The 14,088-nt window shown below is 40.9% G+C and overlaps 1 protein-coding gene across 1 annotated transcript in view; it reads left to right on the top strand.

The window, feature by feature from the left end:
• HSF2BP (heat shock transcription factor 2 binding protein) overlaps positions 1–14,088 on the top strand; it is a 76,602-nt gene that overhangs the window by 36,830 nt on the left and 25,684 nt on the right. Inside the window, exon 6 of the mRNA XM_090272070.1 lies at positions 5,870–5,973. Coding sequence (XP_090128196.1) covers positions 5,870–5,973 — 104 coding nt within the window. The remainder of the gene's footprint in view (positions 1–5,869; positions 5,974–14,088) is intronic.

The raw sequence follows: 14,088 nt of genomic DNA, 5'->3' as shown, positions 1-14,088 counted from the left end.
AAGACAAATATTAGATAATGTTGAAATTTCTTAATTTAGAGTTGCCAGCATTTCCAGATATTAACAAAGGTCACCAAGCTTCTAAAACGTTTATTTGTAACACTTGGGGTCTCGGAACTAGTACATATTATTTTCCAGACAGTGGAGCTTTTAGCCATAAAATGTTTAACATCCACTGAATTGGGCTGGTACTTAGTTATAAATTAGTAGTTGGTGCTATGAACGTAACCTCAATTCTTCTGAAAGGCAGTTTTGGGGTCCCACCCTATCTAGTTTGATCATTTTATGTACATTAAAAAAAAAATCTATATTTGGCTTTTTCAACAAGAAAAAGGCAAATAACCTAATATACATAAGGGCAAAAGAGTTCATTAGGCAGTTCACAAAAGAAACACACCTATAATCTTCATAAATATGGAAAGGATTCTCAGCCTCAGTTGTAATGTGGATTATAACCATAATGAGCTTCGGAGAGGATGTGAGACTAGGCAGAGCTTACTTGCACCTGCCCACTTGCTGGTGGGAGAGTGATGGAGGCAAGTGAGCAGCACCTGTTCAGGTTGAATATGCTCATGTTGAGGGCAGGTGGTCCACATCCGTGGAGAAAGTTTTACCCACAAACCCCAGGATGCTTGTGCAGAAACGTGGTAGCAGGTGTGTTGGTAATAGTTTGCACTGGGAACTTACCTATACCTCTGTCAGCTGAAGAATAGGTTGTGATCATTTAATATGTTAGGACACATCAGTGAAAATGTGTTAGAACTGTAGAAATTGACATGGAAAGCATCTCACCGTGGTGTGGAAGATTATGTTCAGTATGCTGCTGTAGATACAAACCTGTCAGGTTCTGTATATATTTTGTAAAACTTTATAGAAATGCATGGCTGTTTCACATATCAAATGGTGATAGTGGTTCCACCTCCCTGGAGTAGGTATTCAGAGCAGCGTTCACAAAGGGTATTTGACTATGAGAAGATTTTCCTTCTTAACTAGGGAGGTATGTATTGTTCTTTATATCTTGTGTGCCTTCAATGTTACATAGTAGGTAAAAGTTAATCTATGGCTATTTGATTACATATGGCATTGACCACAGATTTTTAGTTTCTTGATTGGGGTGGGGACACAGAATCTAAAACAAGAATGTTAAGTAGTTAATTACTGCACTGCTCTTCCAAAATCCGTGGGCCTGTAGCTGCTGGTTTCTGTCTGCCATGTGCTGGGAAGTGTCTGATTGCTCTGCCACTTGTTTCTCTGTCATGTAACATCTGCAGTCTTCTGTGAGGATTGCATTGCTCATTGTTCCTTAGAATTACTTGATGGTGCTAATTGAGCTTCTTTGGATTTTAGCCAGTTTTGGATGGCTGATGTGTGGTTTTTGTTTCTGATGCGGGAAACATCATAATTGTGCCCTTTTGTTTATTTTTATTGTTGGTGTGTTTTGAAGTACTGGGTGTGTTTATTCTATGTTAGTTGTAATTTTTTTTAAGAAGAATAAGGAAGTTCGGTTGAGTCACTGTTACTTTTAGTGAGCCAGCCTTGCCATCAGACTGTCAGGAGGACTTTCTGGCTTCTCTCAGGGAGAACCTGTTCCTTCCAGCCTGGTGTCCCCACGCGAGGGAAGCGTCCTTTTATAGTGAAGGAGAGTTACTTGTGGTGCTGTTGTAGCGTTTTAAGTTTGCCGGTCCCTTTTCTCTTGCCTTGCCTTCAGTCCTTTTGTGATCAATGTCAGATGTCTCTAAAATTCTCAAGACTGCAGAGCCTGTGAAGTTGTTCTTTGGAACCTATTGATCCACTTGTAACGGATCTTCCACTTAAGTTCATGGTAGGGAGCAGGGTTTGCCTGCCTTTTCTGTCATTGGAAGGGGAAGTCTCACTCCCAGTTCTTTGGTACTTTGGAAGTGACATTTGCATTTAGTGTCTCAGTACTAGAAGAGCCAGTTGAACAGCCAATTTCTTTGGACTTGACAATTGGATACTTGATACAATTACTTACAGAATACTTTTGCTTGGAATAGAAATGTTGGAATGGAAGCATTTGCTTGAGAAACCCATTCTGGATTTGTTGTTTGCTAAGACTTGTGTGACCTTGGAGAAGTTGCTAGTCTTCTGTGAGCTGTAGCCTGGCAATCATACGGAGTCTCACATGGCACCATGGTCATTGCAATTACAATTTGTTCTATCTTAACTTCTTAAGGAGGGCTGATTTTGACCAAGGATGAACTTTTAAAGATATTTGTCAATTTGTGAGTAATTTTTAACACCTTAAAATGAAATGCCATTATTGGAGACTTTCACCTGGACACGTGTTCTGGAATTTGCCCCATATTACAGTTATCTCCCAGAGATTAATTTTGCCTTTTAAGATCTAGAAAAGACTGGTTTCTTTTATTATCATACTCTAAAGCAGAGGTTTGCAAACTTTTTCTATAAAGATGTAGATAGAGAATATTTTTGTCTCTGTGGGCCAAAGGATCTCTGTTGCGATGACTCAGTCCTGCTCTTGTGGCATTAAAGCAGCTGAGACAGTCCATTTAATTTTAAGGAATTCTAGCTGTCTGTGTTGGTCATCTAAAGTAGAAACTTTTGCCCTGGCTGGTATGGCTCAGTGGATTGAGCGCCAGCCTGTGAACCAAAAGGTTGCTGGTTTGATTCCAAGTCTGGGCACATGCCTGGGTTGCAGGCCAGGTCCCCAATTGGGGGCGCACCAGAGGCAGCCACACATTGATGTTTCTCTCCCTCTCTTCTCTCTCCCTACGCCTCTCTCTAAAAATACAAATAAATAAATAAATAAAGTAGAAACTTTTCGCTCTGGCTGGGGTGTTCAGTGGGTTGAACACTGTCCTGCGAACCTGAAGGTCACCAGTTTGATTCCTGGTCAGGACACACGCCCACTGGGTTGTGGGCCAGGTCCCCGGTTGGGGGCATGCAAGAGGCAACCCGATTGATGTTTCTCTCCCTCTCTTTCTCTTTCCCTTCCCCTTTCTCTGAAAAAAGGAAAGAAAAATATCTTAAAGTAGAAAGTTTTCTCTTCTTGGGATATTGGATTAGAGATCTCAGAAAATTCTAGTGAAGGTGCTGAATTTTCCTCACAAATATGACATTTGAATAGCCCTTAATAACTTATTAAATAGTGCATAGATTCCAGATATGTATAAAAATTGTCAGAAAAATATGAAAGGATTGCAATTTTGGCCATGTTGAGGCCTGAGAGGAGGTTGGGGATCATAATGAGAACTGGGTGCTGCTCCTGAGCTGCTGCTGCTGGTGGTGTGTAGACTAGCCTGGCCTTGACTTTGAAAATGCTCGCGGAAGCGCAAGGAGAGCCTGTCTCTGTGTGTTTGCCCTGCTGCAGCTCTCTGCCTCTGGGAGTCGCTCACTTTCCGTGTTTACACTGAATACTGACTGTGTCCTGGATGGTACCAGCCCTTGTGGCCCATAGAGATGAACAAGCCATGGGGTTGGCTTTTGACAAAATAGGTTTAGTGGGGAAACAGAAAACTAGAAAACATGTCCCCTGGTGTGCATGTATCCATGTCCCGTCATTTATTTAGTTGGTCCCTTTTCAGTGGACTCAATTGCCATCACTGATTTTCCTTTTACCAAAAGCAAAATTATGTCTTTGCATAGCACTGTGACTGTCCCTCCCATCTTTATTTAAAATGTTGATATATTGCTAATCGTGGAGTCTTTTTGTCTGCAATACTTTTGATTTAAAAATTTTTGTATTGCAGTATATTTTACAGTTTTGGTTACTGAGCATTTCAGCACCCCTTAAATTTGCATCCCAAACAAATGCCTTATGCTGCTCACCCCATGTGGCCTTGCTAGTTAAATATCCGATTGTATGCCAAACGTTGTTGAAGATACGTTGTGGACTCTGGACTCTGCTGCATTTCCCTGAAGAGAACTGATGTTTGTCCTCGCAGGTAGTTAGCTTGTCCTGACTCCTCAGCTCTGGCTCCCTTGAGCTGGTCAACAGCCAAACCCCACATGCCACTGCTGGGGGTGCCAACTGTCCTCTCCACTGGGCTCCTGCTGTCAGCCTCGAGCCGGCAGTTTGAAGCTCCGGGGCCTGGATCAATTCTGTGTTTTGTGCTTCCCTTGTTCTGGGGTCGGCCTTCTGGGGCTTCCTCCTTCTTAGCTTTGCTGTTCGCTGCCATCTCTTCGGCTCCATTTTCTGTGTAGCATTTCTCCTTTACCATGTGCCAGGTGCCCTTGAGTTTTACAGTTTGATTATTATAGTTTCCACTTTTGTAAGTTTAACTAGGTTCTCTTTTGAAGTACCTGGTCATTTATAATTCTCAGATCTTTGATCATGTTTTTAACTTTTTTGAGTTATTTATGCCTATTAAATATACTCATTTTCTATTCTGCAACTGAAACCTCTAGTATATGACCATTTTAAAAAAAGTCTGGTTCTCATTTGTCCTTTGTGCTGTTACTTATAATGCCTTGTTTTTCATGTGTTTATTTTTATTATGAACTCACATTTGTTAGTACTGTATTTGTGGGAATTCTTTGCAGACCAGGTTGAGGGTCCTTTAAGAGAATGTTTGTTTACTTTGGCCAGGCAGCTAAAGGAGCCCCTATCCCGGGTCTCTTTGTGTTAAAGTTATTGGCTCGTGGATCTTCAGGCCATACAAAAAGCATGGACTTAACGCTAGGCTTGAAAGTTAACTTTTTCCTGCTTTCTGCAGGGCTCTGTGGTCTGAATCTGTCTTGCGTTGGTCTGAGGCTCTCTGTCTACGTGAAGCCATTAAGTCTTAAGCTCTGTGCTTCCGAAGTCTGTCATCCTCAGCGCTTACCTCCCTGAATTTGTGCTTTCACTTAGTTCTTGGTCAGAGATATTTCCCCTTCATTTCTTGCAAGCCCATCCATTCTTTTAAGGGTTTGTAAAATATTTGTGTAGCCTTTTTTATTGCGTTGCAGTGTGAAGTTTTGGAGATCTCTATTTTGCAGTAATGTCAGAACTAGTCCTATAGTTTTCCAGTTTCCATTAACTTCTATATTACCAGTTGTGGTCAGTTCCCAAGATCGCTTATAAAATCCTATTTCACTTTGCATACTGTTTTTTTTCCCTGGTATTTATTCATTCATTCATTCATTCATTCATTCAAGTCCTCACCCAAGAATATGCAATATGCGATGAGAGAGAGAGAGAGAGAGAGAGGTTGATGTGAGAGAGAAACATTGATTGGTTGCCTTCTATACGCACCCTGGCTGGGGGAGGATCAAACCCGCAGCTGCAAGTATGGGCCCTGACCAGGAATCAAGTCCCCACTCTTTGTGTGTAAGGGGTGATGCTCCAACTAACTGAGCCACCTGCCAGGGCTGCATACCGTTTTGTTGGTGTTAGGAACGGGAGTGGCGTTCTTCATCGCGAAGGCTGGGGATTAAACAGGCTGGTGAGGCCTGTCCTGGCTGCGCCGGCGTCATGGGTAACGTTCATTGGATGAAAAGATAAGCTTAAATTTAAACAGCTAAATTGAACTTTCAGAGTACAGTGTACATACTTCTGAATTGAGGGTTACGTGTGTGTAAATGCAGGGTTGGTAACAAAAGAGATGACTCCATAGGGGTGGTTTGTGAGGTTTCTTCTCTGCATTTGTGTCTCTTGATTCTGTGAGCCTGTAAGAGGTGGTGTGATTGACTCTGCTGTTAAAGTTTCCCGTTTTCCTGCAGACTGACGGGAACAAATATTATTTCACATGCCTTTGCTTATCCTTCCTGTCATCCAGACTTTAGAATTGGACATTTGGTGTGTAAGGATCCCCTAAATATGCTCAGGTCTTATTAACCAGGAGCTGGATTTAGGGTAAAGTGCAGCGTGGAGGGGCCAGTACTTCACCACCTTCTCTTTGCGTTGCAGGTTAATGCTGATGTCCCTGTACAATGTGAGCATCAATTTGAAAGGCTTGAAGTACATCAGCGAGAGCCCAGGGTTCATCCCTTTGCTGTGGTGGCTTCTGAGTGGTAAGGAAAGTTACCTGCACGTCTCCCCATACAGCTCACATACCTGAACTCTGTGGCTGAGGGACGTTGTCATGTATTAGAAATTAGGACCAACTGTCCCATGATGTTACCATTTCTTCAAAGGAATATTTCAAATGATAGAAAATTCATTTGTGTGCCAAGCTATTTATAGTTCTGTTTCTGAAGTATTGCTTTAGATTTAGGTATCATTTTGTGACACAAAGAGAAATTACGAAACAGTTGGTAGATGTTGTTAACCTGTTTTGTCCTCTGAGGACTATAGTCCAGCACTGTAGATGTTGTCTGTGACTATCGGGTGAAGGAAAAGTCCCAGTGTTAAGGAATGTGGGGAAAGGAAATCTGAGCGATACTACAACTCTACAGCTTTTACATACACACACACACACACTGTAATATATATAATTATATGTAATGTATATGTATTCTTTTTGTTTTCTTTGAAATAGAAGCTATCCCTACTGTCTCTTTTCCTCTTCTCCTTCACAACTAATTAACCTACATTTTTGTACCAATCTGTTCATCATAATTTTGTTTAATCCTCACCTATGGATACGTTAATTGATTTGGGAGAGTGAGAGAGAGAGAGCGAAACATTGATGTGAGAGAGAAACATCAATCATTTATCTCCTGTACATGCCCCAATTGGAGATCAAAACCCCAGTGTAGGTATGTGCCCTGACTGGGAATCGAACCCACAGCCTTTTGGTGTATGGGATGACACTCTAGCCTACTGAGCCTGCTGGCCAGGGCTGTTTATTATAATTTTTAACACTGTATTTAGTAGGTACATATTTCACTCAAGAGTGTAAAATAATTGACTTATTTTTTTCTAATTAAATAAACCTTTATGTTTGAGCTTCAGTTCCATGTGGTGGCAAATGTTCATTTTTTGTGACAGGTGTTTTCAGGTATAATTGTTGTGCAGTGAACTGCACACAGTTAAGGCAAACAGCTGATAGGTTTCCACATACACTTACGCCTGTAAAATCATCACCGTAATCCAGATAGTGAGCATATCCCCCGCCCCCGAAGGTACCTTGTGCTCCTGCCTCCCAACCACCCACCCTCTCTGTCTGCACTCTCAGTCGGTTTCCATTTTCTACAGTTTTACATAAATAGGTTCATATATTTCGTTTTCTTTTATACCTGGCTTCTTTCACTCGGGAGAATTATGTTGAGATCTGTTCGTGCTAAATAGTATCCTATTGTGTGGACATACCACAATCGGTTATTTATTCAACTGTTGGGTTGTCTCCAGGTTTTGGCTGTTATAAATAAAGCTGCTATGTACAGTTGGTATGACTCTTTGCATGGAGATATGCTTTTATTTCTCTTGGGTAGATACCTAGGAGTGGAATACCTAGGTCATGTGATAGGTGTATGTTAGTTTTCGTGAAGCTGTCAAACAGTTTTCCAAAGCGGTTGTACCACTTTACTCTCCCCCAAGCAGTGTGCTAGCTTTCTGGCCTCTGCATCTCCTTGTCAGTCTGTGGTGTGGTCGTCCTGTTCAATTTTAGTCATTCTAATAGGGCTGTATCAGTACCTCACTGTGGTCTAATTTGCATTTTTGTTATGACTAATGAAGCACCTCAGAGATAGGAGCCTGTGGTCTGGGGGACTTCTCAGCAGTACTTGCCTCTGAGTCCGGCTTGGCTTGGCTTCTGAGATAGGACATCCTGAGACCATATGCCCCTCTCCGCCTCAGCCAGCTTGCAGCCAGAGGTCCTCAGCGCCTCTGCACATCGGTTGCCTACTCATAAAAAGAGGACCCCTTCTGGTTCTCGTGCTCTGGAAATTTGCCTGGGCTGAGGGAAAACCGTTGTGAGTTTCAGCGTACTTTGTGCAGCTCCCCCGTGAGCCAGCGTCCCAACAGGGCTCCTCACACTCGCCCAGCCTGCTGCTCTCCAACCAGGTAGCTTGTTCCTCTTTAAAGCTCGGTCATGCTCAGTGGGGGTGGTGCAGCTTTTTGCCACGGGGGCATCAGGCTTCCTTGTCCATGAAGTCAGTACCTTTTTTTTTTTCTTTTAAACAGAGTGAGCATAGCTCAAACCCTCATAAATCTTTTTTAAGGTTAGAGTTATTTGTTATCACAGTCAAAAACAAAGTCTATCAAGCCCAGGATCTTTGACCCCTGAATTGTGTGTGGAATTACCTTGATTTAAAAATTGAAATTTGTTATAGAATTTGGTGTGTATTTCAGGAAGGTGAATTTGTATTTTACTATAGAATAGGAAAATAGGAACAAAAATAGGTCCCTGAAAAACAATGTCTGCTTTTTTTTTTTTTAGACAGTTGGAAGACAGATTTTTTAAAAAATTATTATTTATTTGTTTATTTTTAGAGAGAGGGGAAAGGAGAAAGAGAGGGAGAGAAACATCACTGTGTGGTTGCCTCTCATGCACCCCCAACTGGGGACCTGACGTGCAACCTAGTCATGTGCCCTGACTGGGAATCGAACCAGCGACACTTGGCTTGTAGGCCGATGCTCAATCCACTGAGCCACAGCAGCCAGGACAATGTCTGCTTTTGTTGATGCTTGGTTCTGGTGGCGTGATTGCTTTCAGAACTCTAGACTATAGTAGCTGTGTAGGACTAGGAGAGAATTCGAGAACTGGCTTATTCTAGACAAATAAGAATCTCGTCTCATTTAAGAAAATCTAGGGAAAATGATTTTATTCTCTCAGTAATCAGCTTCTACTTTGATCAGTTTTTCCATTAGGAAATTCGATGTATTTTAAAGAACATGGACTTTGGATTTATTAGACCCAGACTGAAATTGCTGCTCTCCTACTTGGAACTTACCTAACCTTTTAGGATCCCTCTTTTCTGATCTGTGTGTAAGTGAGGATTTTTACCTCAAGGGTCTTCATGTTTATTAAAATGCAGTAGTGCCTGGGCCACACCTAGTACTCATACAGTAGGTGTTAAATAGGTGTTAGTTTCCCTTTTTATTTTTAATCTGAGTCTTTCATGCCAAAATGAAGGGTCATTTTCTTTTATATCATCTGACCTAAAGGTGGCAAGTTGCTTTCAAGCATCTGGACTTTTCTGATAATAATCATTTCTGACTAAAGAATCTCATTTCTTTTAACCTTTGCTGGATATCATTTTCCTTCCCTTTATTCAGCTATGTGGCTGGCTTTTTCCCAGGCGTTCTCCAGATTCTTCACATTCCTTTTAAACCACAGGACTGGCAAAGAATTCCAGCAAATAGCTAATGAGGACAGAGTGTATTGGGATAATGACCCCATGTCATGTAACCGTTAATACAAACTAGTGTTATGATGACTCTTTTAACAGTAGTGCTGCATTTCCTACCCATGTTTACGTGTCGACTAGGCATTTGCAGACCGTCTTACATTTATTTGGTTTGTCTAAGTAATATGAAACAGTGGTCGGTTCTGCCAAATTTGTATCCCCAGCTCAGGCTTCTCCCCTGAACTCCAGACTCATATGTCCAGCTATCTACTGACATCTCCACATGGACGTCTAATAGACCTTCAAACTCAATGTGTTTAGACTAAATTCCTCATCTTCCCCCACACTAAGCTCTACCTGTGGCCTTCCCAACCTCAGTTGATAGCAATTCATTTTTTTTCCAACTTCTCACGTCTTTAAAAACCTTGGAGTAATTCTTGTCTTTTTTTTTTTTTTTCCTCTCAACCCACATCCTATCTGTTGGAAAGTCCTGACAGCTCTGTTTTACGATATATCCAAAATCTGACCACCATTGACCATTGCCATTTGGCTTTGAGCCAGCCATTATCTTTTGTTCAGAGAACTTCAGAGCCTCCTACAGCTCTCCCCACAGTGCCCCCTTGCAGGCCAGGGATTGGGAGCCAAGGGAAGGATGGGATGGATCCTAGGCCAACTCTCCATGCTGAAAACAGCCAACATGTGTTACTGGACTCTAGGGGTCTATTTATTTGCCTGCACGCATCAAAGCCCAATAAAACGGAACAGGAGTTTGCAGCAAAGAAACTAGAGGTTTATTTAAGGAAATGGCGCTAAACCCAGAGGCATAGGTGAACGAGTATTCTGAAACCTGGCTTCCTGCAGGTCTGCGTGGGAACAGATTATATATGGGAAAAATTATTAATTGTGGTGACTAAGGGAGTTGGGAGTGGTTGATCATTGGTAGCAAGTCCTAATGTCAACAGTGGCGTCATTCTGTCTAATTTCGTGAGAATGTGGTTGGTAGGGTTGTTCTGTTTTCAAGGGCCTGGGGCTAAAAACACAACTGAGGTCAAAATGTTATCTTTAGTTTGACCTAAATGTTGTTTCTGTGGTTGACTGGCCTGAGACTTTGTCCTTAAAAGTTTGATGCAGACCAGGACCTGATGTCCTAAGGTCTTAATGATTAAGGACAGACAGAAGGAGAAGGTCATGCTGGGTGACATCTACACAAATACTCCTCTGAGCTAGAAAAAAAAGTAGTTGTACCCTAATTGAAAAAGCAGAGTGAAAGTGGGATGCCAGAGAAGTTAACAAAGAAATGCTTTGAGGGCATTTGTCAGCCTTGACCTTCAGTTTCCATGGCCTTGGGAGGTGGGGACAGGAAGCAAAACCCAGGTTGCACCCCAGCTGAGTAGCCTAATAGGGGACTCTCCAAGGTATTTACCAACAGTATAAAGGTAAACTGAAGACACTCCTCCAGCCCTTGGGGACTGCAGGAAAATAGCCCGTTTTGACCTTTGTCATTGAGCAAAATGGAGGAAAAAATCTGTTAGAATCAATCATCAGAGGCTGGTTTCCATGCAGCCTTTTTTTTTTTTCTTCATCATTTTAAAAAGTTGTTTTTCTATTACAGTTGTCCCACTTTTTCCCCCGTTGTTTCCCACCACCCCGCCCACCCCGTCTCCCCCAGTCAGTCCCCATCCCGTTGTTCATGTTCCATGGGTCATTTATACATGTTCCTTGACTAGACCCTTCCCCTACTTTAACCCTGTTCTCTCCCTCCCCTCTCCCCCCTGTTACATGCAGCTTTGAAGACTTAATTTAAACCATCTGGGTGGTCCCCATTTAGAGAACAATGCAAATTCTTTCTGGAGAATTCTTTGATTCAGCCAAGTCCTTAAAGAATTTTGCAGGTAAAGTTCTAAGAACTTGAGCTCACATATTAAAAATCACAAAGCTTGGGAAACATTATTAATGAAATAACAGGTTTCCATCATCAGATATTCATCATCAGAAAAATCATCAGACCAATTGCAATAAGGACATTTAATGTGTTTAAAGAAATAAAAGAAGGGATAGATAAAAAAAAAAAGATCAAAGTCTCAGTAAGGATATACAGGATTTGTAAAACACAGTCACCCAATTTGCCCACTGGATGCATAGAAAGAATTCTCCAACTATATTTGTTTCAAGCACGCAGGGAACCTTTATAAAAGTGACTATTTTCTGGGATATAAAGAGACTCTCAGTAAAGTTCAGATTATCAGAATCATGGAATATCTTCTTTAACCACAATACAATGAAACTGGAAATTAGTAATAAAAAGAGAATTGCTAAAATCCCACATGTAGGAATGAACCCACGAGTAAAAGAAATTGTAATAAAAATCAGATATTTTGAACAGAATAATAAAACTATTACATATAAAATGGGGAAAATGGGGAAATATATCTAATTCAATATTTAGTTGAAAGTTTATTAGTTTGAATGTGTATATTTAAAAAGAAGACAGCAGAAAAATGGGATAACTATACGAACTTTATTTATTTATTTTGCATGAATAGTTTTAAACTTTAATTACTGTAACTTTTAAAGTTACCATTAAATAATGCTGGTCTTGTGTCCTGAGTTTTGGAATGTAGGAGCTATAAGGACGTGAGGTTATACATTAAGCGGTTACGATTTGTCTACACATTTAGGGGCACGAGTAAACTGGGGATTGAAGTACAACTCAGTTGTAATTGTTGGAAAAACCTGTTCAGGACCGAACTGAGGTCCTTGGTTGCTGTCCGAACTTCCTTGACTACAGCCTTTATTAATCATGAGAAACGGCAACAGCAGGATGGATTAAGTCATTGGCGTGTGCCAATCTGGATGGTGCGTCACAGGGCTGATAGGAGGCTGGCAGCCTGGCCGGCGACTGCAGCTCATGGTCAGGAGCGGGGAGAACAGCGGGCTGCGAAGTCTAGAGGCAGAATGGCTATTTCACTCCATAAATCCTCTTTTTCCAAACCACCTCCTAGATGCTTTCCTCAAACAGGATACTATATGAACTTCTAAAAAAGTGAAACAACCCAACTAAAGTATAAAGAAGAAAGTAATAAAGAAAAAAGTATAAATTAATAGATTTCACTGAGCAGGTTGAGCAGCAAATCTGAGCTGGCAGCAGGAAGATTTAGCAAACTTAAAGGTAGATAAGGGTTATTCATTCTCAAGAACAGAAGCAAAGAATGAAGAAAAATGATCAAAGCTCAGAGACCTGTGGGACATTATCAAGGATATCAGTGTGTGCATAATAAGAGTCCCTAAAGGAAATATGAGAGAGAAAGGAGCCGAAAAATATATGAAGAAATAACATCTTAAAATTTCTAACTTGGATGGAAAAGTCTGTACATTCAAGAAATATAGTGTATTCCTAGTAGGATAAACCCAAAGAGATCTGTGTCTGGACACATGATAGTTAAACTGTTAAAAGTTAAGACAAAGAGAACATCTTGAAATCAGCAAAAGAAAAGTGTACAAGGGAACCACAATAAGATTAACAGCTCACTGCTTGTCAGAAACAGTGCTCATAAAGCAGGAAGATGTTTTCAAAGTTCTGAAAGAAGAGACTGCCTTCCAAGAATTCTATAATTATATCCAGATATACTGTTCTTCAAAAATGAAGGAAAATATATTCCTGGTTAGACAAAGGCAGAGACATTATTGCTAGCAGACCTTCTTAACCAAAAAGGAAGTTCTTAAAGCTGGAATAAAATGACACTGGAGGAGCTCCAAGTTCAAGAGGCAGGTCCCTCTCCTGAAGGTTTCTAGTTTGTAATTCTGGGTGAGTCCCTTAAATTCTGTGACACAGGATACACATACTGTTTTTGTCTACCTCAAAGGGAGCCCGTGGGCATTGAGTAGAACAGTAAATAGAAGTGCTTTGTAAGCTTTTTTTTTTAAGGAGAAAATAGTTCTTTGAGAAGAAGAGAGTCTAACAGTGTCAGAACTCAAAGATCAAGAAAACAGGAGTGGGGAAAAGAGTTGGACAACAGAGAACCATAGTGATGTTTGAGAAGACTTTCCATGGACCACGGAATTAAGAACGAGGGAGGTTTCAGGAGGGAATGGCAGAGAGGAAGCAGGAGTGAGGGTAATGCTGCCTGGGTGGTGGGTGGGGTTTAGTCAAAGAGTTTTGTGTGTTTGTATTTAAGACTAATTAGATTCAAATTTTCAATTTCAGATAGATATAATTAAAAGTAAGAATTAATATACCTGACTTCGAAATACACCATGACCTGAACATATTTTTGGACTAGGAGTTATTTTCTCTTCTAGTTCATCTTTAAATGGTGACTTCTTTTCTGGCATAAAACTTAAGTTATTAAAATGTGCTGTTTGCTTCATTTTTGGTGGTTTGTTTTAATGTAAGCCACTAATATTAGAATAATTGTTATAATAATTTTCTACAAATTCTGCATCATTCTTTTAAAAAGAATAGTATTTTTCATTAACTCACTGATGAAAGATCCAGGGCTTAGGATTATTGTTCTTTATGAGGTTATTAAACCCAGCTAATGAAATTTCCCATGTGATTTGTAAGCCTCCAGCTGTGAACATGTTCTACTGATGACATTAGTTATGGAACATCTCAGAAGCCGTTTTTATTCAGAAGTCAATAGAACCATTTAGAAGGTGAAAACTGGGGAGTTAGCATTCATTAAATATTTGTTGTTATATTTCTTCGACACAAATACAACATTTTAAGTGATAAAGTTGTAGAGAAAACCTTTCATCCCCCGAGGCCATGTGGTTCAGAAGAGGTCCTGGCTAGAACGGGAAGGTGCACAGCCAGGGCACCTTATAATCCTGCTGGCATCACCCTCCCAGCCAGGGTGTTCCACCGGGCCACAGAGACTTACTGCACAGCAGAGA

The sequence above is a fragment of the Furipterus horrens genome, unplaced genomic scaffold (assembly GCF_987537825.1).
Source record: "Furipterus horrens unplaced genomic scaffold, mFurHor1.1.pri manual_scaffold_1, whole genome shotgun sequence".
Classification (NCBI taxonomy): domain Eukaryota; kingdom Metazoa; phylum Chordata; class Mammalia; order Chiroptera; family Furipteridae; genus Furipterus; species Furipterus horrens.
Note: the sequence above shows the minus strand (reverse complement) of the source record. Positions and strands in the feature narration are given on the sequence as shown.